Source organism: Palaemon carinicauda, chromosome 6 (genome assembly GCF_036898095.1).
Source record: "Palaemon carinicauda isolate YSFRI2023 chromosome 6, ASM3689809v2, whole genome shotgun sequence".
Taxonomy (NCBI): Eukaryota; Metazoa; Arthropoda; class Malacostraca; order Decapoda; family Palaemonidae; genus Palaemon; species Palaemon carinicauda.
The window spans coordinates 43,225,814-43,252,797 of NC_090730.1; the positions used below are offsets into that span (position 1 = coordinate 43,225,814).

A 26,984-nucleotide genomic window follows, 5' to 3' on the forward strand; every position below is an offset into this window, starting at 1 on the left:
TCAATATCTAATTACATGATATTTTTCATTGTTGTATGTCAGAGGAATATATTTGTTTCAATGAGATAAATAGATAGATAATATTCGTCAGCGATTTTTTTTTTATTCTTTTTTCTTTTTAGTTGTTAGATTGTCCGACTGGAATTAGATGATTTTTTTTAGTTCAGAGGAAATCGGGTTGAGATTCAGTTGGAGGTCAGGAATAGATTTAAAAAGAGCTTTTACTGGTTCTTCTGTTCATACAAAATTTGAAAAAGAAGCCTCTGTTCTTTCCGCAATATATATTAGGGTTTATTTCTCGTTCTTGCTTCCTCTTGTTTTAAATAAAACAAGGTTTTTTAATTAACGGCAAACAAATCAAAAATTAACTCTTACAAAGGATTGGAATATGATTATGAATCTGTTAAAGCGAAGAAAAGAAAGAAATTTTTTTTTTATATCAATATATCTCCAAATAAGGTTATTTTAATCCACGTTTTATTATATTCTTAATATTGAACAGCAAACATATCTAGTATTATGAGTAAAATAGTTTCGATAATTAAAGGAGTCGACCACTAAAGTATTAATTGCGGGTATTAAAGTTTAAGAGAGATTAATGATAATAACATTATCAAATTCCATTTAGAAGTCTCCTCTCTTAGTGAATATACCCATTAGATATGCCATTACACATCAGGGAGTCAAACACAATTGAGATAAGTTTCCTGCTTCCGAATAACAATGGCTAATTAGTCTTGTCTGATATCTTGACTTTCTCTGCTCGTGTTTAACCTGTTGCTGCTCTTCACTAAACTCCCTTTCATCTTTGATGGTCATTTAACGTATAATCTTTTGCTACCGAAAATAGTTCTGGAAAATGTTATTCGAAATAAGAAGAGAAAGAAGAAACGAAAGCATAAGAAGAAATACTTGCTGTACCTGGAAGAAAGAAAAGAGGGAGAAATATTGGGTCTTGGGAACAGCTTTTTAATGATATTGTCATTATCAATAATGAAATATTCACGCAGCCGAATATTTAAAGAAAAAAAAAGTTCAACATTTTCGGCTCAACTTGTGTGTGTGTGTGTGTGCGTGCGTGTGTGTGTCTCTAGAAGAGCTTCCATGAAATTACCTTATAAACTTAGGAGAGGAAAAGGGAGATTTATTTCGGTGTTGATTCGGGAACCGATCAGTTTTGAAGAACAATATTATAACAAGATGAATGATTATTACAGTACCATTTCTGATTGTAACTAGTCAAAAGACATAAAGGCCGCGCATGAGCGATTGAGGAAAGAGACGGGTCATTAAGAAGTCATATATTGTTCTCAAGACTGAACAAGTATCCAAGTGATCAGCCCCTGCCTCTCTATACAACCTAGCTAGAACCCTGGATAACCAGATAATAGCTGCTGATAACTCAGAGGATTGACCTATTATGCCTCCAGTAACCCCCTCCCCCCTCTCCCCCTTACCATAACTTGCAAATGAAATACGGCCATCATGAACGTGGCTCAACCGCGGGACTCACAGATAGCGAAATACCAACGAGACCAATGATCTGCGAACTTTTTATTTTTTGTTTTACTATCACAATTTTGCAGCTGATTAAGATAAGAAAGATACAGTATGACTTCTGTCTTCTGACAGGAAAATTGGAAAAGCCATTCAATATTTGCAACAGTCACACCAACCATAACAAAATCGTAGAAACTTTAAACTGTCTGTCATAAATGAAGAAAAGTATAAATTTGTTCTCTTATCAAAACTGCCTGCTATGCGTTCAAGTAACTGGAAATAATTTGTTTTTCAAAGATTTGTTAACATTTTATAAGTTTCATCCATGAGCACTGCCAATTTCTAAAGCAATAACTTAGATGAGTTTCCTCCTCCTTGCAGGGTCGACTAAACCTGGAGTACTCGGCCAGCAAGGACAAGTACAGCCAGCACCGCGCCCTTGAGATCTTGTACCCGACCACTGAACTCACCGGCTTCTACACCTGCAGCGTCTCCTCCTTCCACGACGAAGAGTTCGAGTCGAAAAGGATGATTGTATACGGTAAGGACCCTCCACCACCCTTACTGTCGCTTTCAGGCTTTTCTGCATTTGCTGTTCACCCTTGATTTATTATGGATAAAGTCTAGCTATAAGAGGTTGAGTCAGGCTTATGATGGGAAGCGTAGCCACGTTTCCAATCTCACCAGTCACATTATATGTACGTAGATGTGGCATCGCCGCTTCCATAAAAAAAAATATACTAGGATATTACTTTTCCCATGGTAATTGAAAAATGATAGCTCTAATCTTCTTGATGCCTGGACAGGGTGACTTCTTTTTTTTTCCGAGCTAAGCTGATGGAAATCTTAGTTACCAGTTTTCCCAACACTGAAGTTGAACCTCAAACGATTATTTTCTTCTCCATCTTTTTCTTTTTTTTTTCTTTTGTAGCTATTTTTTCTTCTACTTCCGTAGGAAAAAACTTTATTCTTAATAAGAAAACTGAATATTATCATTCAAACTTCTCTCCTTTTTTAGTTTTTGTTGGGCATAATTTCATCAGCTTATTCTTTCAGTAAAATTGTTGTTTAGTTTTCCAATTGAGAACAGGTTCTATAAATGGCAAATTGCATTACGTTACCAGACATTGTTTATTTTTGAAGTTTTCATTCTGTTCAAATAAAAGTCCAATGAAAATATTGTCTTTTCTTGTTTTATCTGTTACACTTTTCCTCACTCCGAAGATAAGTAGATTTTTATACCATATTGTCCCATCAGTCATCGATTAGCATAGATTTATTTCAGCTGTTTAATAAGTGTTTTCTTTTCGCTTCATATGCAATGCCGATTAATGCATCCCCCTCCCCCCGCTATCTCCCTCTTTCTCGCTCATTGCAAACCCGACTAATGTAAATGAATTGACCAGTAAATGATGAAAGATGAGCTAATGTCCTGTCTCTTACTCAGCAGACGAATAAAGATGAACGTCCAAGATTGCACTCTGCTCCATTCTTACTTTACTTAGGAAGACACTGCATTCCTCACTTTTATTTTGAAGGAATTTCGTCATTGGTTTTAGATATAGCGAGGCAAACAGAATTAAGTATGGTGAGGCAAAGAAAGTCAAGTATGGTGAAGCAAACAAATTAAAGTATGACGAGGCAAACAAATTTAAGTTTGGCGAGGCAAACAAATTGAAGTATAACGAGGCAAAAAAAAAAATCATTATAGCACAGCAAACAAATATAAGTATGGCGAGACAAATGAATTAAAGTGTGAGGAGGCAAAAAAAGTCTAATTGTGATAAGGCAAACAGATTTAAGTATGGCGTGGCAAAAAAATTAAAGTGTAACGAGGCAAACAAATTAATGTATGACCAAGCAAACAAATTATACTATGGCACGGCAAACAAATAATAGTATGGCACGTCAAACTAAATAAAGTAGAGGAGGCAAACACCTGAAAGTATTGGTGAGGTAAACAAATTAAAGTATAACGAGGCAAACAAATTTTACAAAGTAAACAAATCAAAAGTGTGACGAGGCAAACAAATTTTAGTTCAAGATCCTAAAAGGAAAAAAAAAAGTATTTAGAATAATGAAGAGAAAACATTTCAAAAGTATTTGAAATAATGGAACGAAAACATTTCAAATATTTCAAAATGAATTCTAACATGTTAATTTTGCACAGGTCTCAACTAGATGTTATTTTGAAAACTCCATTTATTGAAAAAAAATTTTAGAAATAAAGAATTACCTTTAAGCTAATCGATATGAAAATACGAGGAATTTATTCCTTACTTTAATGAAAGGTTGAGCCTTCTCATTTTGCAAAAGATCAGGAAACACGAGACCAATGGCTAGATTTAAAGAACTTTTGTAGAAGGTGAAGTATTCTTTGTAAAGTTCTTGGAACTCCAATGTCATTAGTATTCGCATCTTGGGAAGCTCTTAACAGATGGCAATAAATGTAAAAGCTCCCTTAAAAAGGAAGGAAATTGCTCGACTGTTTTGATAAGAATAAAGGGACAAGAGATTAAAACACATAAAGGATCTTGACTCATTGAAAGGGTTTAAAGATGATGATGAAGAAGAAGAAGAAGAAGAAGAAGAAGAAGAAGAAGAAGAAGAAGAAGAAGAAGAAGAAGAAGAAGAAGAATATTAATAATTAAATTCTGGTTGTTTTTCATTACACCTCAAAGAGGAATATCCAAAACAGGGATAAGAAAGGAAGTATAATTATTCAGGTAATTGAACAAAGCTTAAGAAAATTAAACCATGAATCAATTAAGAAAATCAGATAGAAAAGAATAAAAGCAGCTCTAGTGAAGGAATAGAAGTTGGCAAAGAAAACTAAGAGAAAAATGAATAGTGGAAAAAAAAAAAAGAATTCTTTTGACCGTTTTAATCATGAGGTCCTTATTTTCAAAATGAAGCAGGTGGAACTAGGTCGGTTTTTTCATGTCATAATTATTAATTTTTTCAAGTAATGGATTGCAAATAGTAGAGTAGTTGTTGGTGGGCATCATAGTGAGTATAAGACTGTATTATCTAGTGTTCCTCAAGGTACTGTTTTTAGCCTATTACTGTTCATGCTATGAACGCATATGTGGTTTGGCCTGAGAACCAAGCTTGTTGCATATGCAGATGATGCTACTGTATTGGCATCAATTGCATCTACTGAGTATAGATATGGGATTGATGGATCACTTAATAGACTGCAAGCCAAAATTAGTGCATGACGTAAATTATAGGGCATGAAGTTGAACCCTAACAAAACTCAAAGCGAGAGTGTGGCCCCTCAGCATCCAGATCTTTACATTGATAATGTCTTTTTAGCAATATACGACTAGTTTGAAATTTTAGGTGTGATTCTTGTTTACAAATTTACTTTTGAGAAACACACTAGTTCTGTTTCCGTTTCAATCAAAAAGGATATTGGATTATTGAGAAAGTCTTTTGAGATTTTTGGTAATCAATCTATCTTGAAGAAGAGTTTTAATTCCTTTATTCTGCATTCTATTGAGTATTATTTTTCAGAATGGTGTTCAACTGTGATCATAATAATAAACACTAGCACCATCGTTTAGTTAGTATTGTATGCATGTTACATAAGGTTTTTCATAATTCTGACCATCGTTAGCATTCAGATTTTCCAAGTATGTTCCATCCTGTACCTAATACTAAGTATGCTGCTAATTCTAACAGTCTTCCCTTCTACATAATAATGCTTAATACTATTTCAGCTGGGAGATAGATTGTGGAATTACCTTTCTAATCTGGCGGTTCAATCTGTGGAATTTCACTCTAAGGAAGAAAAGCCACTATTTTGAATGAAGAATAGCTGAATTATAGGACTCATTCGGAGGAAGAATCTCATTCGAAGGAAATGTCATCAAATGAAAGGAAAACGTCACTGGATTCCCCAATAGGCAATAGTAAAAGGCAGAGTTTCGTTAGAAAAAAAGGTCTACTTACAATTAGGTAAAAATTAAGACGTAACATCTGAAACAATATGAGATTTTAGTTGAATCTTTTAAATGAAAGATGAAACAAACAGGTCACGATTCAACTGTATTTGTAATTTTTCACTTGTTGGAAAGGTAAAATAAGAAAGAATGACATTTGATCAGACAAATCATAACATCAATGAAATACAGAATCCTCCCATCTCTCAAAATGTCGAGAAACACGAAGCACATGACTACATTCTAGGTCCTTTTGTAAAAGGCGAAGTATTCCTTGCAAAGTTAATGGAACTCCAATGTTATTATTAATCGCATCCTCGGAAGCTCTTAACAAAAGGCAATGAATGTAAAAGGTCTCTTGAAGAGAAATGAAATTGCTCGAATGTTTCGATAAGAAGAAAGAAACAAAAAAGAGTAAAAGACACAAAGGTTCTAGAGTCATGGAAAGTGTTTTAAGAAGAAGAAGAAGAAGAAGAAGAAGAAGAAGAAGAAGAAGAAGAAGAAGAAGAAGAAGAAGAAGAAGAAGAAGAAGAATAGAGATTAGGAGGTTACCAAGGAAGACAAAAAGAATTAAGAGGAAAATGAGAGAAGTGTGCTTGCTTTTCACTACAGCTCAAGAGGATTGTTCATAGCAGGAATAAAGAAGGAAAAGTAGTAACGTAGTTAAATAAAAGCAGCTCACATCTGAGAGGAACAAAAAAATAAGTTCAGAAAGAAATATTCAGAAAAAAAAAGAAAAAAAATTTCTCCCAAATATTTAAGGGAAAACATATTCTCAAAAAACTTAAATGGATGTATCAAAGAAAGAAAACCCGTTTTCGGAAATTACCTACGAAACATTCGGAGAAAGAAATTTTTAAAAAGAAAAATATCTCAAATGGCGAAAACACCATATTTGAAACCAAACAAGCGAAAGGGGTTTCATTTGAAGGAAAAAAGATACTTAAAAAATACAATAGGGAAGGAAAAGTGTTCCTTAGAATTAATAAAAGTCAAAACCTTGAACATTTCATTTATTTTCATCATTCAAAGTAAGTGTCATACAGGCTATACTAATTTGCATTAATAACATCTCTCAAACATATAACATCGATAATATTTTTCATATATCCAATTACAAAGCGTTGGATTCCTCAAAAACTTCCCATGCTTCATATTAGGTATAATGATTTCCATGAGGACAAAATGCTAAAGTTTTATACGCCAGATAACAATACTAACAAGAGTAACTACTCTGTTTGTTTTGACGTTATCTTTGAAATGGTGAAAAATGCAAATCTGGAACTGGAATCCGGATCCAGATCCGTATCATCTCCAAAATTTAATAGGTCCATAACCTATGATCTATCTGTGGTGAAAATTTCATAGAAAATCCGTCAAGTTTTAGACGTTATGTTTAAAAGGAGCACAAAATGTAAGTCCGGATCTAAAATCTGGATCCAGATCCAGATCATCTCCAAAATTAATTGGGTCCATAACCTATGATCTATCTGTGGGGAAAATTGCATCAAAATCCGTCAAGTATTAGATGTTATTTTTAAAAAGGGCACAAAATGTAAGTTCGGATCTAAAATCCGTATCCGGAACTAGATCATCTCCAAAATTTAATATGTCCATAACCTATGATCTATCTGTGGCGAAAATTTCATCAAAATCCGTCAAGTTATAGACGTTATCTATAAAAATGTCGAAAATTGTAAGTCCAGATTTAGAATCTGGATCCAGATCCAGATCATCCTCAAGATTTAATGGATCTATAACCAATGATCTAATTGTGGGGAAAATTTCATCAAAGTCCGCCAAGTTTTAGACGTTATCTTTAAAAAGGGCAAAAAATGTAAGCCCAGATCTAGAATCCGGATCCGGATCCAGATCATCTCCAAAATTTAATGCGTCCATAACCTATGAAGTATCTGTGGTGAAAATTTCATCAAAATCCGTCAGGTTTTAGACGTTATCTTTAAAAAGGGCGAAACATGTAAGTCCGGATCCAGAATCCAGGTCTAGATCCAGATCATCTCCAAAATTTAATGGATCCATAACCTATGATTTATTTGTCGTGAAAATTTCAGCAAAATCCGTCAAGTTTTAGATGTTATCTTTAAAAAGTGCAAAAAATGTAAATCCGGATCTAAAATCTGGATCCGGATCCCGATCATCTCCAAAATTTAATGGGGCCGTCCATGACCTGAGATCTATCTGTGGGGAATATTTTGACAAAATCCGTTGAGTAGTTATGACGTTATCTGTAAAATGGCGAAAAATGCAAATCTGGATCTAGAATCCGAATCATGCCCAAAATTTAATGGGGCCGTCCATGACCTAAAATCTATATGTGGGGAAAATTTCCGCAAAATCCGTCCAGTAGTTTTGACGTTATCTTTAAATCTGTATCTAGAATCAGGATCCAGATCGTCTCCAATATCTATGGGATCGTGCATGTCCTAAGATTTTCTGTGGTGGAAATATCGTCAAAATTCATAGTGGTTTTGACGCAATCTTATGCACAGACACAGACAAATAAATAAACCTACTCGATCGCGTACATCCTGGCGGAGGTGAAAAGCTGGAGTATTTTCGAGATATTTTAACTGCTGCACAAAGACATGCACATTCAGACACATGTACGGGTGTAGACATTCATGTTGGAAGTAGGATTATATTCATCTCATAAAAAAATAGGTTTAGATCTGTGAGAGTTACGTGAAGATTAACGATGTATAAAGACTTACTCAAAATTCCAAAAGGGATAATTTTTATGGTGGTAACTCTTCAGACTTTACTCGATTTCCACTATCCATCTAAAGTTATTCATCTCTAGAGAGACACCTACTTATTATTCTCATTCAATTTCCAAAAGGCAATAGGGAAAAAACAGAGTTTTGTTAGAAAAAAAAAGAAAAAAAACTTTACATAAAATTTGGTAAAAGGTACACATTATCTTTGAAACAAAATAAATATGGGAATAGATTTGAATTTTTTTTTTTTGATTGGAAGATGAAATAAACAAGTTACGAATCAATTGTATTTGTAATCTTTCACTTGTTGGAAAGGTAAAATAAGAAAATCACATTTAATTAGAAAAATCGTAACATTAAAGAAATACAGAAACCCCGCATCTCTCAAAAGGTCTAGAAACACGGGGCCCATGATTACATTCGAGGCCCTCTTGTAAAAGGCAAAGTATTCCTTGCAAAGTTCCTGGAACTCCAATGGTATTATTATTCGCATCTTCGGAAGCTCTTATCAAAAGGCAATAAATGTAAAAGGTCTCTTGAAGAGAAAGGAAATTGCTCGACTGTTTCGATAAGAATAAAGAAGCAGAAGAGAGTAAAAGACACAAAGGGTCTCGAGTCATGGAAAGTGTTTTAAGAAGATGAAGAAGAATAGAGATTATGAGGTGACGAAGGAAAAGAAAGAGAAATAAGAAGAAAGGGAGAAAAGGATGATGTCTTTTTACTACAGCTCAAAGAATAATTGTAACAGGAACCAGAAAGGAAGAGTGGCAACGTAGTTAATTAAAATCAGCTCACATCTTAGAGGAAGAAAAAAATTTGTTAAGAAAGAAAGATTCAGAAAAGGGAATACATTTTTATCTTCCAAATATTCTAGAGAAAACTGATTGAGAGAAAAGGGTATCTTCAAAGAAGTTAAATGAATGCATGAAAGAAAAACCTAGAGTAAAGGAAAAAGCTGTAATAAGGAAAAACGGTTTTCGAAAATGACAAAAGATTCGGAGAAAGAAATCCCTAAGAAGGAAAGGGTCTCAAATTGCAAGGACACCCTATTTAAAATCCAAACAAGCTGAATAGGACTCATTTGAAGGGGAAATTACTTACAAAAAGACACTAGGAAGAAAATATGTCCTTAAAAATAACTGAAGTCAGAACCTTGAACATTGCACATAATTTTAAATATCGAAGAAAGAGTCATTCAGCCTATACTATTTGCATCGATGACATCTCTCAGTCATATAACATCAACAACATGTTTATATGTCGGATTACCAAGCTCTAATTCTTCGAAATATTTCAATGCTCCAAATTACGTCAGATAATTTCCAAGATGACAAAATGTTGAACTTTTATCATTATCCGCCAGATAACAACACAAAACAGCTCGCAATTTTTTTTACAATATTTTATCTGATGCACAGAGACATGTACATTCAATAACATTGATGTTGGGGGTATGATTATATTTATCTCATAGTTATTGAGTTCAGATTATTGGTAATTGTGTGAAGCTTTTAAGGATATATAAACATGCTCAAAATCTTAAAAACGCATATTTATTTTTTTAACCAGTTTTTAATCGATATCCATTATTCATCTGAAGTTACTCATCTCTAGGGAGACACTTTTTCAATGTTCTCATCAATTTCCATCAAGATCCGATGATTTGGTCTTGTGACCCTTCAAGAATAGGTTAACACACCTATACCTGTAAAACCATAGCCTTCTTCCGACGTTCGAAAAGAGATTACTAGGATATATACAAGTCATTGAAGCCACATGATTTCCATACTCTTTATCATTTTCTATTTGCTAAAATCTCAAACTTGGATTCTTCATATTCCTAAATTTTCCTTTATTTTTTTTTTCCTTCTCCCAACAGCACCAGCAACCAGTATGAACGTGTCATACCACAAGACAACTCCCTCCACCGTCAACGTCACTTGCGATGCTCATGGAATGTACCCGAAACCTCTGCTCAGGTTATACGAGGGTGCAACTAAACAGTCAAGGTGAGCTTCACTAATCGAAAGTAATTTATATGGCGTTCAAGGGTACGTAACCACGTACAGACCAACACTTTTCCATATATCTATCTATCTATCTATCTATATATCTATCTATATATATATATATATATATATATATATATATATATATATATATATATATATATATATATATATACATATATATATATATATATATATATATATATATATATATATATATATATATATATATATATATATATATATATATATATATATATATGTATATATATATATATATATATATATATATATATATATATATATATATATATATATATATATATATATATATATATATATACATATATATATATATGCAGAAGAACCACAGGGAAAATTAAAATACAGAATATACACTTGAGTCCTGACTAGTTTCGTGATACTTCCTCAGAGGACTCTGAGGAAGTATCACGAAACTAGTCAGGACTCAAGTGTATATTCTGTATTTTCATTTTCCCTGTGGTTCTTCTGCATCTGAGCATCACGTTTTCCTGTGATTTTTACGCATATATATATATATATATATATATATATATATATATATATATATATATATATATATATATATATAAATATATATATATATATATATATATATATATATATATATATATATATATATCTATATATATATATATATATGTGTGTGTGTGTGTGTGTGTATATGTATATATATATAAGAGAATTCAGACTTTAATGTATTAATATATATGGCTTATTTGAAATATGAAAGAAACACGTTTAAATGTGCAAAAATTTATCATATATATATATATATATATATATATATATATATATATATATATATATATATATATATATATATTAATCATCTAATTCTAGTACACTGCAGAACAAAGGCCTCAGGCATGTCCTTTCACTTGTCTGTTTATGTTTTTTCTATGCTAATCCACACCCATAAATTTTTCTAGTATCAATCCATTGTCGTCCCTCCATTCCCCTGCATCTTTACAATTTCTATGACCCCATTTGGGGTATTCTTAATATCCATCTGTTATATGTCATTCTCATTATACGACCCATGTCCATTCCTTATTTTTTTTTCTTTTTTTTACAAGTTTTAAGAATATCCACTAATTTAGTTTGCTTTCGTATCATGTCGCCCTTTTTCTGTTTCTTACTGTCATTATTCTTTCCAGAGCTCTTTACGTTGTAACAAGTTTCTGATCCATAAGTTAAAACTTGCAGGATCCTCTGATTAAATACCTTTCTTTTTAAAGAATAAGCTTTTTTATTGACTTGCGTGGTCTAAGAAAGAAGATGCAACTGACGCCATAGCCACGTTTTAATTACTGAATTAAAGATGAAACCCAATTACGAAATCTTCCACTGCATCAGACACTTTATCTTTTACCAACTAACTCAGGGGGCTTTGCAAGCTCCCTATCATAAACCCCCTTACAAAGTCTCTTGCATGTAGTCTAATTTCTAAGACTATGATATTCCAGGGTCTTTCACTCCTTGTAGTAAACACTTCTTCCCTTTCGCCCACTCTTTAATCTTCCAGTTTCTTCAGATTTCCCAACTCCCTCAAATGTTTTATTTATTTATCCCTTCATGTAACCATTCCACCTAATCTCTGTCGCATCAAATCACTTTTTTCTTGCCCCATTTGATACTTTTATTTGTAAAACTTATAAACCAATATAAAGATCCTCCATAATTTCCCCTTGTTTGCTTTCAATTTTCTGACTGTGCTTCAATAAAATATAGTTGCCTCAACAGTCCATGAATACAACACAACCTTAGCTCCCTGAGATGTTCTTCCTTCTTTCCAGATCTTTACTTTCACCTTTTCACTTTTATGTGACTGTATTAACTCCAAAATAATTGGCGTCCCTCATATGTCTTCCATACTAATATTCACTGCTTCCTGTTCTGTTTCCATTTTTTCCTCGGGGCTTAACTCTAGCTAATATTCACTGTCATCTTTGTTCTACAAGCTCTTTTACCAATTTTACAATTTTTTTCTTAATCATCACCTACTAATGCTATATCATTTGCAGCCACCCATCATTGCACCTATTCAAAACCCATTTTTTCTCACACTCAGATTTACATCTTCTCTCACCGTTCAATGCATATGTCAAATAACATTGGTAATGTTAACACATGAAACTATTTCTCTAGTCATCAAATTTGTAACTAATACCGTATCCACTCGCTGCACAGCCACAGCCGTTATTAAATCCACAATGCTTTCCCCTCATGCAGCCTTGCGTTATCCATCTTACGTTCTCCAACAGAATCATACCCACATACCCCAGTAATCGTGAGTGATCATATGCTCTTATCATATTTACAGATCATGAGTAAAGAATATTTGTTTATTAAACATATAATAGGTTATAAACTACTCAATCTGTCTCTTCAACAACAACGATAACTTTCACAACCTAAATTAACAGTAGTCAAACAAAGGCTGGTTGACCACCTTAGTGTATCTTATAGAATACGGAATATAAAAATCACAGTTGAATTTTGACGATTTGATCTTTTTAAAATAGAATATCGTAGCAAACATAGGTGTAAACTTCGATAGGTAAATGTACATACAACATTTATTTTTATAATAGCAAGGGTATCTGGAAATACTTTATGGGTACTTTATTTTAATCTTTATTTTTCCTAACCAAATATGGCTAACTTGTTTGTCCTTTTCTTGCTTTTTCGAAGGTCTCTGGTGAAAGAGGCTCACGAGGAAGTCATAGAAGCCGAGGATGGTTTCAGCGTCTACCTACAAGCACAAATGGAGGATCGTGTCTTAAAGCAACAGGAAACTATATTTGAGTGCGTCCTGTCCATTCCGGAGACTGAGTATCAGGTTCGGCGGAACATCATTTATTTTCCTGGTAAGGAGAGAGAGAGAGAGAGAGAGAGAGAGAGAGAGAGAGAGAGAGAGAGAGAGAGAGAGAGAGAGAGAGTGGTGGTTGGCTTGGTACCAATGGAAATAATAATGGGTATATCCAAGATAAAATCGCGTATGTTATTCAAGAAAAGAGATGAAGGGAAATCTAAAGAATTTATGCTAATGATGCTCGTGATTATATTCACGAATGCTCCCGATTCGCATGAAGTAAAAGAATAACTTTGCACAGTCAGGCACAATGATTCAATGCCCTTGCAATTTTGACACATGTTATTGTGTAGTAGCCTAACGTTACCACAATTAAGTTTTCTCATTTTACTTAATGGTGTCTCGTTATTTCTTTCTATTATTTTCTAAAATTGGAACAGAGTTTAGCCGAGTTTCCAACTGAATTCATAGTTGAATTTAGCAAAAAAAATAACTTTGCATAGGGAAAAAGGCAGGTAAATCTCATAATTATCCTTGTGTATAAGTTCCTCAAATCTGTCCTTGCTTTCGGTCGCCTGATTTGGATAGCAAAAAAAAAAAAAAAAAAAAAAAAAAAAAAAAAAAAAAAAAAAAAAGAAAAAACTGCCATCATTAGAGAGAGGAGGCTATTAATAAGATGTCTGCGATAGAATGATTAAAAGTTAAGTAGAGTAGAAGAGAAGAGATTGTGATAAGTCTGTTTGGGCTTTAATTGCCACCTTCGGCATTTTTATCTCATTACATTGAAAAGTAAATTTATTAGAGTTTTTATCCCCCATTAATGACTCACATAACTTTAAGTCTGAATTCTTTATGAACATTATGAAAATATCCTTTATTTCATTCTTATGAAAAAAATATTTCAATGAATAAAAAAAAAATCAATGAAAGAATTCTAATAAAATTACTCTTTTTTTTTTTTTTGACTCTGGCAAGCTAATTAATATTTTCCACGAAAATATTTGTCTTTCTTTGTAATCCTAAAACCTTTCTTCTTTTTGTTTCAGGATATGATGCGTTTGAAGCAGTTGGTAAGTAAGGAAAAAAGGAGCCATTGGAGAATTTGGCTCAAATTAACTTGACAGCTGACTATAGATTTCAAAGTTCCACATAATGTAACAAATAATGTTTACTTTGTGTAATACTAAGTTTTTATTGTCTTGAATGGGATTCATTGAATATAATACTGATTAGATTAAGAGTAGAGATGTAATAGTAAAATAAACTGTTATTTTCATTCATAATTACTTCTTAAAGACATATTTCATCCTTTTACGATAAAATTTTATAATTGATTTTATAATCATAGTCTTCAACTTCCTGCAGGATTTTTTTTTTTTACTTTAGATCTAGTTTGACTCTATGGTCTAGTGACCTTTATTTAGAATGACCATTACTCATGTTCGACTCCTCTTCTTTACAGGGAGCGTAGCCAAAGAAGTCTCAGACACGACGTTCTTGCTCTTCCTGCTGTCTTTGTTGTATTTGCACTGAAGGCCACATCTTCATCATCTCCATTCAAGAAGAAGTTCATCCATTTTCTCCTCTTTCCTTTCTTTCTCCTCTATCGCTTCCCAACTGATGCGAGCCGTTGTAACGCCTCTAATCATTAGGTCTTAGAAGCTAAATGTATTGCTTTACCATTCAACATTATGGAGTCCTTATTATACACAAAAGCAAAGACAATTATCCATTTCTAACTTCGACTCTCAATTAAAAAAGCTCTATCAGATTATCACTCTCGCTCTTTATTGCATTTGTCAGTAGTTTCAAATAGTAATTAGGTCGCTTCACAATTCTCATTGGTTCATTATCTTTCATCATAGGAAGTCACTGAATGAGCCCAAACATTGTATCCAAAACGAATAGCTGAGATCTAGAGATTTATTTTGTTATCATTAGAAAGTTATATTGAAAAGGAACATTAAGTGTGAATAATTTGTTGATTCCAAAGTATGTTTTATTGTAGAGATGTTTATGAATGTATAGAAAATCTATCTGAAATAGCAACGTCACACTTGACCTTCACAATGATGTCTTTGTAGAGATTAGTGCTTTTCACCGGCCTTTCATTTCATAGATGTTTCTTTCACGGGAGTTAGATAACGAAACAAAATTACTGTTCCACAAATTAAAAAGAATATATTAGCGTCATTAGAAGGAAAGATCGTCCCTGCCACCGAAAAGTATTTTTGTGTCCTGTTGACGGGGTGGCAAAGAAAAGGTTTTTCATGTGTTGAGAAATGTCTGCCATTTGTTGTTATCATTTCGATGTATCACATGTCAACTAAATAAAGGATTTTGGAAATAGCCTTTTCATTATTGAAGGATTTCCTCAATTGGACGTTCAAAAGAAGAAACTGAAAATTAGAATACCACACAGGGGGACTACAGCTTTACATTGAACTTTGTGATAAACAAACTTCTTACAGTATTTGTACCAAGGATAAAAATGACCTGCAGAGTTTAAGTCCTTTTCTTCTTTGGTATGAAGAGGATTTTGAGAACGAAAAGGCATTTGCAACCTTTATTATGAGTGTTTCATTTCTTTCTCCCTTACGACACTTCTTCTCAGTTTAGTTTGAGTTAAGAGTTTTATTAAAATCCAATATTATTCTTATATAATACACCTAAACTAAGGTATTTATTTTGGCCCTACTTCCTACATAAAGTAATCGGAAATATATTTTTGTTTTAAGTCAATAACATATGAACCGTAGCTTTGAGTCATCACCAAGTACATAAATAAAATTACTATATCGATAAATTTATGGTCATTTGTCAATGTGGGAGTTCATGTTTTGCACAGATATTGAAGAGAGAAAAGGAAAAAGGTTTTGTTTCGATGTCCACAGAGAAAAGTTTACTATGATCAGAAGTTGCTTGAAAGTTTCTCAATTGATCATTGGAAAAGAGAATTCGCTAAATCAGATCGATATATATATATATATATATATATATATATATATATATATATATATATATATATATATATATATATATATATATATCTCTCTCTCTCTCTCTCCTTTTTAGATAAAATTAGGTCATATTTGTGAAGATGAAAATACTAATCTTGAGATAAGAAAAAGAGAGAGCTAAAACTGATAAAGCATTAATATCTTAAAGAAAACCTTCAACGACTATGTAAATCTTATTCCTTACTCACTATCAAAGCCGAGATCTGTACTTCTTCTAAGATGCTGTATATACCTTAACAGTGCCTTAGAATTTATAGAGGTATAAAGAGTTCTCAAGATGCGTCCATCCCCCTGTCAGGAAAATGGTTCAATCCTGTCAAAGGAAAGGAAAAAAACCTGAAGTTATTTTGTTATCTTGCATTCGCTTCTATGCAATAAATGTTATCTTTATAGAAAAGGGTGAAATATAAAAAAATTCCATTCGTATGAAACTGTATTTTCGAGGGCTGATCAACAGCATCAAATGAGCTTCAGTAACAGAGACTTGACCGAACTGCTTAAGTGTTCTTTGCTCTTCCACGATCCTCTCTTACTTTCTGTTCGATAAATTAACTAAAGGAAATAGTATACCAGATATTGTGCTGATAAAAAATGATAATATATACCACAGAAATATTTCTTCAAATGGAACTTCACAGCCAAAATGGTTCAACAGAGAGATGTCCAATGCAATAAGAATTAGAGACAGGGAATTGTGAAATTTCAGAATAAAAAAGCTAAATAGAAATGTAGATGAAACAGTTAGAAATGCCAGGATCAATTAAGAGAAAAGTGTCTTCAGCTAATAAAGAAAACCCAAAAGATTTTTTTTTGCATTTGTAAAAAGTAGGAAACCAATTAAAACAACATTAGCCCAATAGGATACTCAGAGGGTAATCTTATAACAAATGGCTCAGAAAAATCTGAGCGGATGAGTATACTGTACATATTACGCCACCTTAATCACCAAGGACGAATTAACAACCCTCCCCGTACCAGCTATCAAATATGAAGGGTCAAAACCTCTAAAATGAATCAAATTTACAATGGAAGATGTATAAATTAAAAAAGAAAATAAAAGGTCTCAAAAAGTCTAAGGCACCAGGTCAAGATAAGTCCAAGAGAGATTATGGAAATTGAAGAAGAGATAACCCAACACTTTTACAAAATGTTCCAAAAGACAGCCAACAAAAGAAAGGCACCACATGAGTGGTAATAAGACAATTGTTCTTCCAATTTACAAGGGACCAAAAGAAAAACCTGTCAATTACAGACGTGTGTGTCTAACTTCAGTGCCTTGTAAAATATTTTAATCAATTATAGTAGATTCAATAGTAGAACATACAAAAAAAAAAAATAATAATAATCTGCTGATAGACAGCCAACATATATTTAGACAGAAATCCTGTGAGACAAATTTGTGGGATTTTTTCCACATATTCAACATCAATGACAAAAGCAGGACAATATAAATCATATATCTAGACTTTCAAGAGGTCATTATCAAAGTCTATCACTAACAAATTAATTGATAGAATTAGAGCACTACTCATTATTGATGAGCCAACTGAATAGATCGAATATTTACTGACAAATAGGAAACATTATAGAGGTTTGTAATCAACGGAGAAGCGTCAGAGTGGGCAGCTGTTACTTGTGGAATACCTCAAGGATACGTCCTTTGCCAATTACTATTTGAGATTTACATTAACGACAGATTTAGGATTAACTAGTAGAATTGACAAAATTGCTGACAATACTAAACTAGACATAAACACTACGAAATCAGAAGCCTTAAGAGAGGATCTTATTTGGAAGAATGGTCCTAAAAATTATCCCCCAAACGGCCAAAACCTTTCAAGTGTGGGAAATGCAAAGTTATGCAAATAGATATACAATTGTAATCCTTATATAGATTAATCACTGCTGGGTAATGAAATAGAAAGTGTAGACCACGATGAAGATCTCAGCATTATTATCAGCATAAAAGTTTAAAAGAAAGCACAGAAGCTAAGAAGTCACACAAAGAAACTATTCTAATAGAGAAATAAAGACATAGTACGACAGCTGCACACATTACTAGTGAGACCACATCTAGAAGATGAAGTCCTGCAAGTATTCAGAAGGATATAGATAAGCATAATTGTCGGTGTACAAAAATTTTTCTTAAATTTATTTTCACCTGACGTGCATCTAGTGTCTAATTACCCTTCAAAATTGTAATCAAGTAGCATGCAATATACAATATACAATGAAAGATCCATGGTCCAGTTCACTGATTGTTCATGCAAAAGATATAACAACAAAATTAAATACAATGTACCATTTGCTTCACTTCGTTCTAAAAGTCCACAATGAAATCCATCCGAGATATCTTGAGTCCTCCAGGTGAGAGAGGTCCTTTTCCAAGTATGGGCTAAAGTAATCTGTTCTTAGTTTCTGCCGTGGTAGAAAAAAAAAAAAAAAAAAAAAAAAACTTTTCATAACTGCCCACCTAAGACCTCAATCAACCATCGAGCTGGACCACAGGTCTTCTTAGGTGGTTTGCCGTGGTTTTGGGAAAAGGCAGGATTAAAAAATAATTGAAGGGAATTTACGCTGATAAAGCCTCCGCCCTTGGGGAAAGCCGTTAGCCCCAAAACCACAACAATACAAAATTTGGAAATATACAGACACGCAAAATAATAATTCAAATTTATACAATTATTATCAGATTTAAAAAAAAAATCTACATACATATACTAATGGTTCATTAAGAAATAAATATTCCCTAACAAAGAGAATAATCTGAGTGAATAGACATTAATTTACTTCAAGATATCACTCATTGGGGGGGGGGGGGGGGGAACTACAGGAAATGATACATTTGAGTGCCCCAGGGTGTCGCATACAGCATATGCTGTAGTCTAAATTACACAAGTTTAAGGCGATTTTGTGGAAGGAAAACAAATAGTATTGCGGTGACCTAAATTATAAAGTTACCATACGCCCTATCAACCTCAGATTCCCCCATAATCAACCTCGGCTAAGATTTTGTATGGCAGCGATGGGTCTACAGGCGAGTTAAAGGTAACTTCAACACTCCTTCACAAATCTCTAACATAACTAAAACAAAAACTAAACTAAATACACTAAAACATGGCCCACGAACATAAGGTTAGTAAAATTAATTTCTAGGTCTTAGATTATATGCAGGAACAAAATGAAAACTATCAGTATCATCATCATAACTAATATCAGGAAATAAATCAGAGATTTGATCAGGTTCAGTCCTCCATTTCAGCCTCTGAATAAAAGTTTTCAATTTCCTTGCATGTCTCCCTAAAACATTCTCTGGATTTAAAGGATCGATTAGTTTATAAGTAACATTCACAATTTTCTTTAAAATTTCAAATGGTCCTCTCCAATATCTATTAAATTGAGGTTTCTACTAGTGCCAGGTAAAGTGGACTCTACTGAAACTTTTACCAAGTTACTAACTTGAATTTATATTGAACCATATTTTTTTTTTTTTTTTTTTTAAGATTCCTTCATCACATTATGAGCAATTTTCAGAGAATTTTTCCCCTCTGACTCTCCATATTCATACTGTAAAGTTAGGCCTTGTTACTCCCATCTTTCTTCTGATAGTTCTAGAATGAGAGGTCATAAATTGTGTAGTATTTACAGTTGAATGGTCAGAAGTGTTTAGACTGTACTGAACAGTCTAATAAATTAGGCCAAGTTTAGGGGTTATCTCTGCACATTATTGCGAGAGTAGTCTTCAATGGGCCATGAATTCTTTCAGTAATCACATTGCTTTGTGGGCAATATGGCAAGGTCATAACAGTTTTAATACGCAAGTCTGCACAAGCATCTCTAAAAAGGCTAAAAGTAAATTCACCCCCTCTGAGTAAAACAGATTAGGTGCTCCAAATATTAAAAAATCCCTAAGCATAGCTCTAGTTGCAGTACTTGCAAATTTATTCCTTAAGGGATAAAATATAACGAATCTGATATAAGCATCAATTATAGTTAGAACATATCTATGACCAGCATTACTTCCATGAAAATCTGTTAAGTCTAAAGAGACTCTTTGCAAAGGCAAAGATACTTCAGGCAAGCTTTGAAGTTCAGACTGAAGACCTTTAGTACCTTTTCTTTCCTGACAGAACTTACAGGACTACATAATCATAGCAATCTTTCAACATTGAAGGCCAGTAAAATAAGTGTACTACCTTTGCAAATCTTCTACGAGGTCCTGGATGACCTGATTTTATAACATTATGGGCCAGAGCTAGAGCATATTTACAAAGGTGATTTAGGATCACTACTCTCAAGATAAGAAAACCATCTTCTCCAGTTTTTGTACAGTATAGTACATTTTTCAAACATTTGGAAATTTTTAAAAAATTATCTTGAGGGTTACTCACCTAGTAATTTACAACCTTCTAAAAAACATACCATCTCTCTCACTCCAATTTTTTTCTTCAACTGATAGGTGTCACATCTCCTCTGCATTAAAACCTTCAAGCAACTTGAGATCATCTCTGGAATAAATATTCTCACAATCTGGAAATACATGTCTAGATAAGGCATCTGGTACATAATGATATTTCCCTGCTTTATAAATTATACTACAAGAATTTTCTCATTTCATAACTCCACCTAGAAATTCTTGATGATTTAGACTTTTTAATGAATAGTGCCCAAAAAGCTCTATGACCAGTCAAAATTTCTAATTTAGTAATCCACAAGAATGGCAAAATTTTCGTACACTTAAATTACAGCCGAAGCTTCTTTGCCCATGGCCGAATATCTTAACTTTGCGCCCTTCAGTTTGAGATTAAAATTTGCAATATAATGCAAAGAATCACCATGCAATTGGTACAGTACGCTACCAACCGCCAATCCACTCGCATCTGTGTGAAGCTCATAGGGAAGCTGTAAGTTTGGGGAAGCCAAAGCAGGACTTTTAACAAGAGCCATCTTAAGGTCATCTAAAGACTTATTACTGTTCTCAGACCATTTAAACTTGACATCCTTAGTTAGTTCTGTTAATGGCATAGCGAGATTAGCAAAATTATAAAAAAGATTCCTGTAGAATCCTACCATTCATAAAAATCTACGGGTTTGTTTCAGAGTTTTAGGACATTTCATATCAAAAATAGTTTTAACACTTTCAGGATTTGGGCGAATATCATCCGTAGACACATGACCTAAGAATTTGATATTTTCTTTAACAAAAAAACATTTCTTGATTGAGAGTTTTACATTAGCTTCACTTAATCACATCTTGTAAATAAACTCTTGTATGTTTATGTAGAATAGGATCTAAAATTCTATTTATAGTTCTCTGAAAGCACTAGGGCCAGACACTAATCCAAATAGCATTCTTTTGAATGTGAGCAGACTAGTACCATCACTAAGACTTGTCTTATCTCTGATCACTTTCTCTTATTGGAATGTGCCAATACGCATTTTTAATATAAAGATTAGTATAGAATTTTGCTCCAGAACAAAATCTAAATGTTCCGCAATTTTTGGAAGTGGATATATGTCATCTCAGTCACTTTATTAATTTAACAGAAATCAACATAAAATAGCTTACCTCCTCCCGGTTTTGAGACCAAAACTATAGGACTTAGCCAAGAAGCATTAGTTCTTCCTTTTACAACTCTTTCCAACATTTCTTGAGTCATATCCTGGATCAAAGATTTTGATTTTTCTAAAGTCTATACACTCTTCTTTTAATAAGGGGAAAAATTACCTGTATTAATGTAATCTACAACATCGGGAATATATCCAAGAAAATAATCTCCTATAATAAAAAGTTAATCATATTTACATAAAAGTTTCATCAGAGCCATTTTTTTTTTCTTTTTATTTTTTTTTTACATGAATAGTTCCAATCTTCCTTTTTGAGCCATTTATTCAAAACAATCTTCCTACTTCGAGAAGTACCTATTTTATCATAGTCTGGCAAAATTTCATCAGTAATAAGAACAGTATTGGTATTTCGTACATTTACATTAGGATTAGCAAATTCAACAAGGCATGGAAGGGGCCTTGCTCATTTCCTTATTAGGTTTTCAAAACCCTTATTTTCAGAAGAAATTCGCGATAATGACCTACTTCCATAGTTAGATAATAAAAATTCTTTAGGTTCATAGATCATATAGCTTTCCAATGAAAAGGCTTTCACTACCTGCATAACCGATTTAATGATCATGATCATTGTGCCCTCATTATAAACTAGAATCCAAACAAAACTCTTGCCACTATCAAGTTTATGAATATCAACTAACATAGGTTCGGATATTTGATTGGGAAGTAAAGGAAAACATACCATACTACCAACTACGAAACTCGGAACTTTATATTTAATATTAGAAACATCACCAAGATTAATTACACATCGTTTAATACACTGAACTTTGAAATTCGTGAAAGAGGACCGAGCACCAGTATTCAGCAATTTGATATGCTTACAAGAACGAGATTTTTCTCTACTAACTCTGTTGGTTTTTCGGCAAGTACTATCTAGACAAACTCTAGTCACTGGATAAATAGCACTATTCTACGTGAAAAAGTATAATTAGTGCGGTCTAGTAACTCCACGCCAATCAAGTAATCATTAGAGAGGTAATCATCAGGAATAATAACAATATCATGAGGGAGTATATTACTAGGAGTTATATTTACATTTACAAATATCTCGCCTGAAGTTCTAACTTAATTTTTACTCACATCAAGCAAAGTTTTCTTACATTTTCTAATCTTGTTGAGGCTAGAGTTAATCGCAGTATACCTAACAATAGTTTGACAAGATCCAGTATGAAGAATAGCACTACTCCAAGAACCATTAACACTTATTGGCGATTCTGGGCCATTGTAAATTTCTCTGAATAATTCTCGAGAATAGTCTCGAAAAAAACTGTACTCTGGACAATTATTCATCACATGAGCCTCTTTCTTACATGCACAACAACTACCAGATGGGGATTTATTTTTGCTCTCTCTTGAATGATGGGAAGATTTATAGCAAACATGACACCATATTCTTTTGTTGTCGGGTTTAAACCTAAATTTACCACTACCAGTTTGATTCGCAAGCTTTATCAGTAGCTGAATCATTGGCCACAACTATCCTGATATATGCTTGAGAGGGTTTCGGTTTCCTAAGGGACGCAGAGTGAATTTCTAGTTTCTCCAAAAATCTTTTAAAAGGCACTTTAAGAGTAAAAAAAAGTAGCTATATTATCAGATATTTCCCTGGGGAAGTCTCTGGCCAACAATTTTTTCACGGTGCTGTGCAAATCAGGAACGTCATAAAACACTTGTGATATGGAAGAATGCAAATTGATAATGTCAAGGAAGTACTCTCTTGGTGGCTGTGAACTAGCATACCGCTTATTCGTGAGCTCTAACCAAGCAGTACGAATGGTTTCTTTTGGCAACAATATATTCTTTGTGTTAGCTTTAAATTGATCCCACGAACAAGAATCTAATTCAAAATCACTATAATTCACTACAGCACTTTTAATGATTTTATCCGTTTTACCGAATGCACCTCTCACTTTATCCACATCAGAATTACCACAATATAATTCTATTTCTCTAAGCTAATTATTCAGATTACCATGAGCTGCAATTCCTTTCAAGTCTTCCATTTTTAGAGATTAGATTATGGAATAATAACTAAAATTACCAGAAAACAATCCATCTTGAATAGCCCGTTTGCTTACCTCACTCTCCTTAAGTAAGTCTGTTAATTGATGTTGTAGGTTCACAATTGTATCCTCCAATCGCCGTTGTTGATCTTCATTGGGATTAGTGAGACCGCCACTTGCTATTTCTTGAAGTTTCAGCGCAAGTCTCTGGATCCTGGACTAAACTAGAAATAAAAACAAATTTTCCCTTTCCAAAACACGAGGCTGTAACCTGATGTCACTATATTTTTTTTTTAATTTTTGCAAATACATATTTATAATATAAGCATATAAAACTTAATATCAGTTTTCCCGGTGTGTTTTATAACTCATTATTTACATATACTAACATTACTCATTTTGATAAATATTTACAGGACATAATAAAACAAGACTATATGATAATGCAATAAATAAGGATTATTACAATTTATCTATATTAAACTCTAATTGTCATGAAGGAATTTCCAAGTTACACAATGTTACTAATTTTTCTAGAAATTAACACATTCCTTAGTAAAATGTAAGAGACATTTATCCTCTAGTAACTTTAACAATATAAATTTTGTCTTGAATACTCTACTTTTAATAAAGGAAATCATGCTTGACTCATCTGTAAAGGTATTGCCTTATGAAGGTACCAGATTCTTTTTATAAATTCACTTAATAATAACATTGCTGTGTTTTTATCCCTTTTTGAAAATGCTTGAAAATCCAGTTTTAAAACCTTTAGAAAACTTTTTGTATGTATTTTACAAACCTTGTTAAAAAATTTTTGATCCAATTCACAACTGTTCTTGTAAATTGACAAAAATATACTAAGTGCATGATTATTTCAGGCTCTCCACAATTACCACACAAATAACTGGTCGTAATGATCATCATAAATAACCTATCCTTTGTAGCTGAGACTTCGTGGTAGTATTTAAACAATATTTCTCTCTTCACTGGGTCAATCCATTTATTTAAATTTTCCCATATTATATTCCAGTCAAACAATAGATAACTTTCTTCAGTACTTGGCAGAACTGATTCACCTCTCAGCATGTGACAGTAAATGAGTTTAAATTTAAGCAAAGGATAGGTCTTTACCTTTATTACAGAATGAAATATCTTTATTATTTTGTCATAATATGGAGTGTTGAAAATGGTAGATTTACTAAATCTGTTAAAATCAATAAGGTAAGAAAGCCCTAGCTTACAATAATATGCAGTTATTTCACATCCCATCGATCTATTGATGATACTTTTCTAAAAGCTGTTTAAAAGCATACAATTTGCTTTCAGGTAGATTTACAATACCACATTCGCCTTGACTCTTTAGAAGATACATAGTTTTCCTTTTAATAGGTTGATAGTTCCCATTCCAGAGATATTTGAGGGTACAGTTTTCTATATATTTGCCAATATCAGCTGCAATAGGATATACCTGAGAAACATACCATGCCTTTGATAATACAGTTACATTAATTATTACACTCTTTTGGAATAAAGTTAGTCTTCGTTTATAAAGTGGCCCTATCATTTTTTAAATATTATCTTTGATATTTTCCGAGTTCACCCTTACAGATAGCTCAGAATCATTGTAATGGATTATACCTAGGATCTTAAAACTGCCTTGTTTCACTTATATCCCTGTTTCAGGCTATTCGAGTTTATCTTTCCACGATCCAATTCCCACAATGTAAGTTTTCTTTTTATTAAGTTTTGCCCCACTTGCTTTTTCATGCTCATTAATAACCCATGAAGTTTCCTCAATATCTTCCAACTTATTCACAACAATAGTGCTATCATCAGCAAAGCTAACCACTACAATTTTTAACCCATACGGAAGATCTGGAGAAAAAGTTCCCTACCTAACCTTCAGCATTCTATACAATGGTTCTTGAGCTTTAAAAAAAATCATCGAAAATGGACAACCCTGACAAACAGACTGGCTTATAGGAAAAGGGTCAGATATATGGTCATTTGTAGATCTACAACTTTTGGCAATCTTATACAGCATTCGGATTAAGTTTACAAACTCTTAAGAAAATCCAAGTTTGGATAACGTTCCGAATAGAAAGTCCAGATTTACTCTATCGAATGCTTTATACCAATCAAGGTTTATCAGCGCAGCTTTTTTGTTCTCATTTTTTAGTTAGGATATTACATCTCTTAGCAAGGTGTTACAATTAATAATTGACCTGCCAGTGACAGCACAAAACTGTTCCTGTGATACGAATAGAGATAATACCGATTTTTACCTGTTTGCTAAAACCTTCGCTATAACCATATAATCTACATTTATCATAGTTAGGGTCCTCTAGTTATTAAGATTACACTTATCTCCGTATTTTTGGTAAAAACTTAATAACACCTTTATTTGAGTGTTTCCACATTTTCAAATTAGTAAATGAATATTTCATTAATTTCATAATTTTTTTTTTACAATGCTCCACATAGTATTGTAAAATTCGACGGCTAATCCATCAACACGAGGACATTTCCCATTTTTCATCCCTGATATAGCTTCCCAAACTCCTTTCTCTATTAATCAGCTTTCAGTGTTTAGTTCATATCATCATCTATGGCACTGTTCGTATTCTCAAAAAATTTATATTTCAACTCAAAATCTACAGATTCTCTTTTATAAATTTTCACAAAACTGTAATACATACCTTTTTGTCTGTTACATATGCACCCTCTCTTACACAGAATTTATTGATACTTATTTTTACATTCCTTTCTTTCCCAAGCAAATATGTAGATATTTTTCCCCATTCATTCTTTCATCAATTCTAGCTCTTACATTGACCCCTTCATATATCTAATTTTCAATTAGATTTATTCTGCATTTAAGTTCCTCTATCTTGTAAAAGTTATTACAGTTATCGGAATGGATCCAATAATTCCTCTTTAATTCTGCTTTCAGCAGATCAAGTAAGCCAGATCTCTCCTGATTTATAGTCCTTGAAATTTTGACAAAAAAGAGTCTAAGTTGATCTTTTGCATAATTCCACCAGTCTAAAATAGAATGAAACTGTACAGCACCCATCTTTCGTTTTTTGTATTTTTCAGAATATTTGTATTTCATTTCCAGTATCTTTTGCCAAAGCTAATATCATTTTCCATCTTGACCTTAAATCTAACAGAATTAGGATAAAACCAGCTTAGTGGAATATTTTCAGATCCACTTACATTAATTTTCAGATTTCTACCGTATATGCAATCAATCCTAGAGCCATACTTATGCCTAAC

The 26,984-nt window shown here is 32.9% G+C and overlaps 1 protein-coding gene across 1 annotated transcript in view; it reads left to right on the plus strand.

The window, feature by feature from the left end:
* Positions 1 to 14,587, plus strand: part of LOC137642972 (uncharacterized) — a 55,511-nt gene extending 40,924 nt beyond the window's left edge. Inside the window, exons 3-7 of the mRNA XM_068375832.1 lie at positions 1,882 to 2,041; positions 10,065 to 10,194; positions 12,934 to 13,109; positions 14,101 to 14,124; positions 14,517 to 14,587. Coding sequence (XP_068231933.1) covers positions 1,882 to 2,041; positions 10,065 to 10,194; positions 12,934 to 13,109; positions 14,101 to 14,124; positions 14,517 to 14,587 — 561 coding nt within the window. The remainder of the gene's footprint in view (positions 1 to 1,881; positions 2,042 to 10,064; positions 10,195 to 12,933; positions 13,110 to 14,100; positions 14,125 to 14,516) is intronic.
* Positions 14,588 to 26,984: the final 12,397 nt, after the last annotated feature.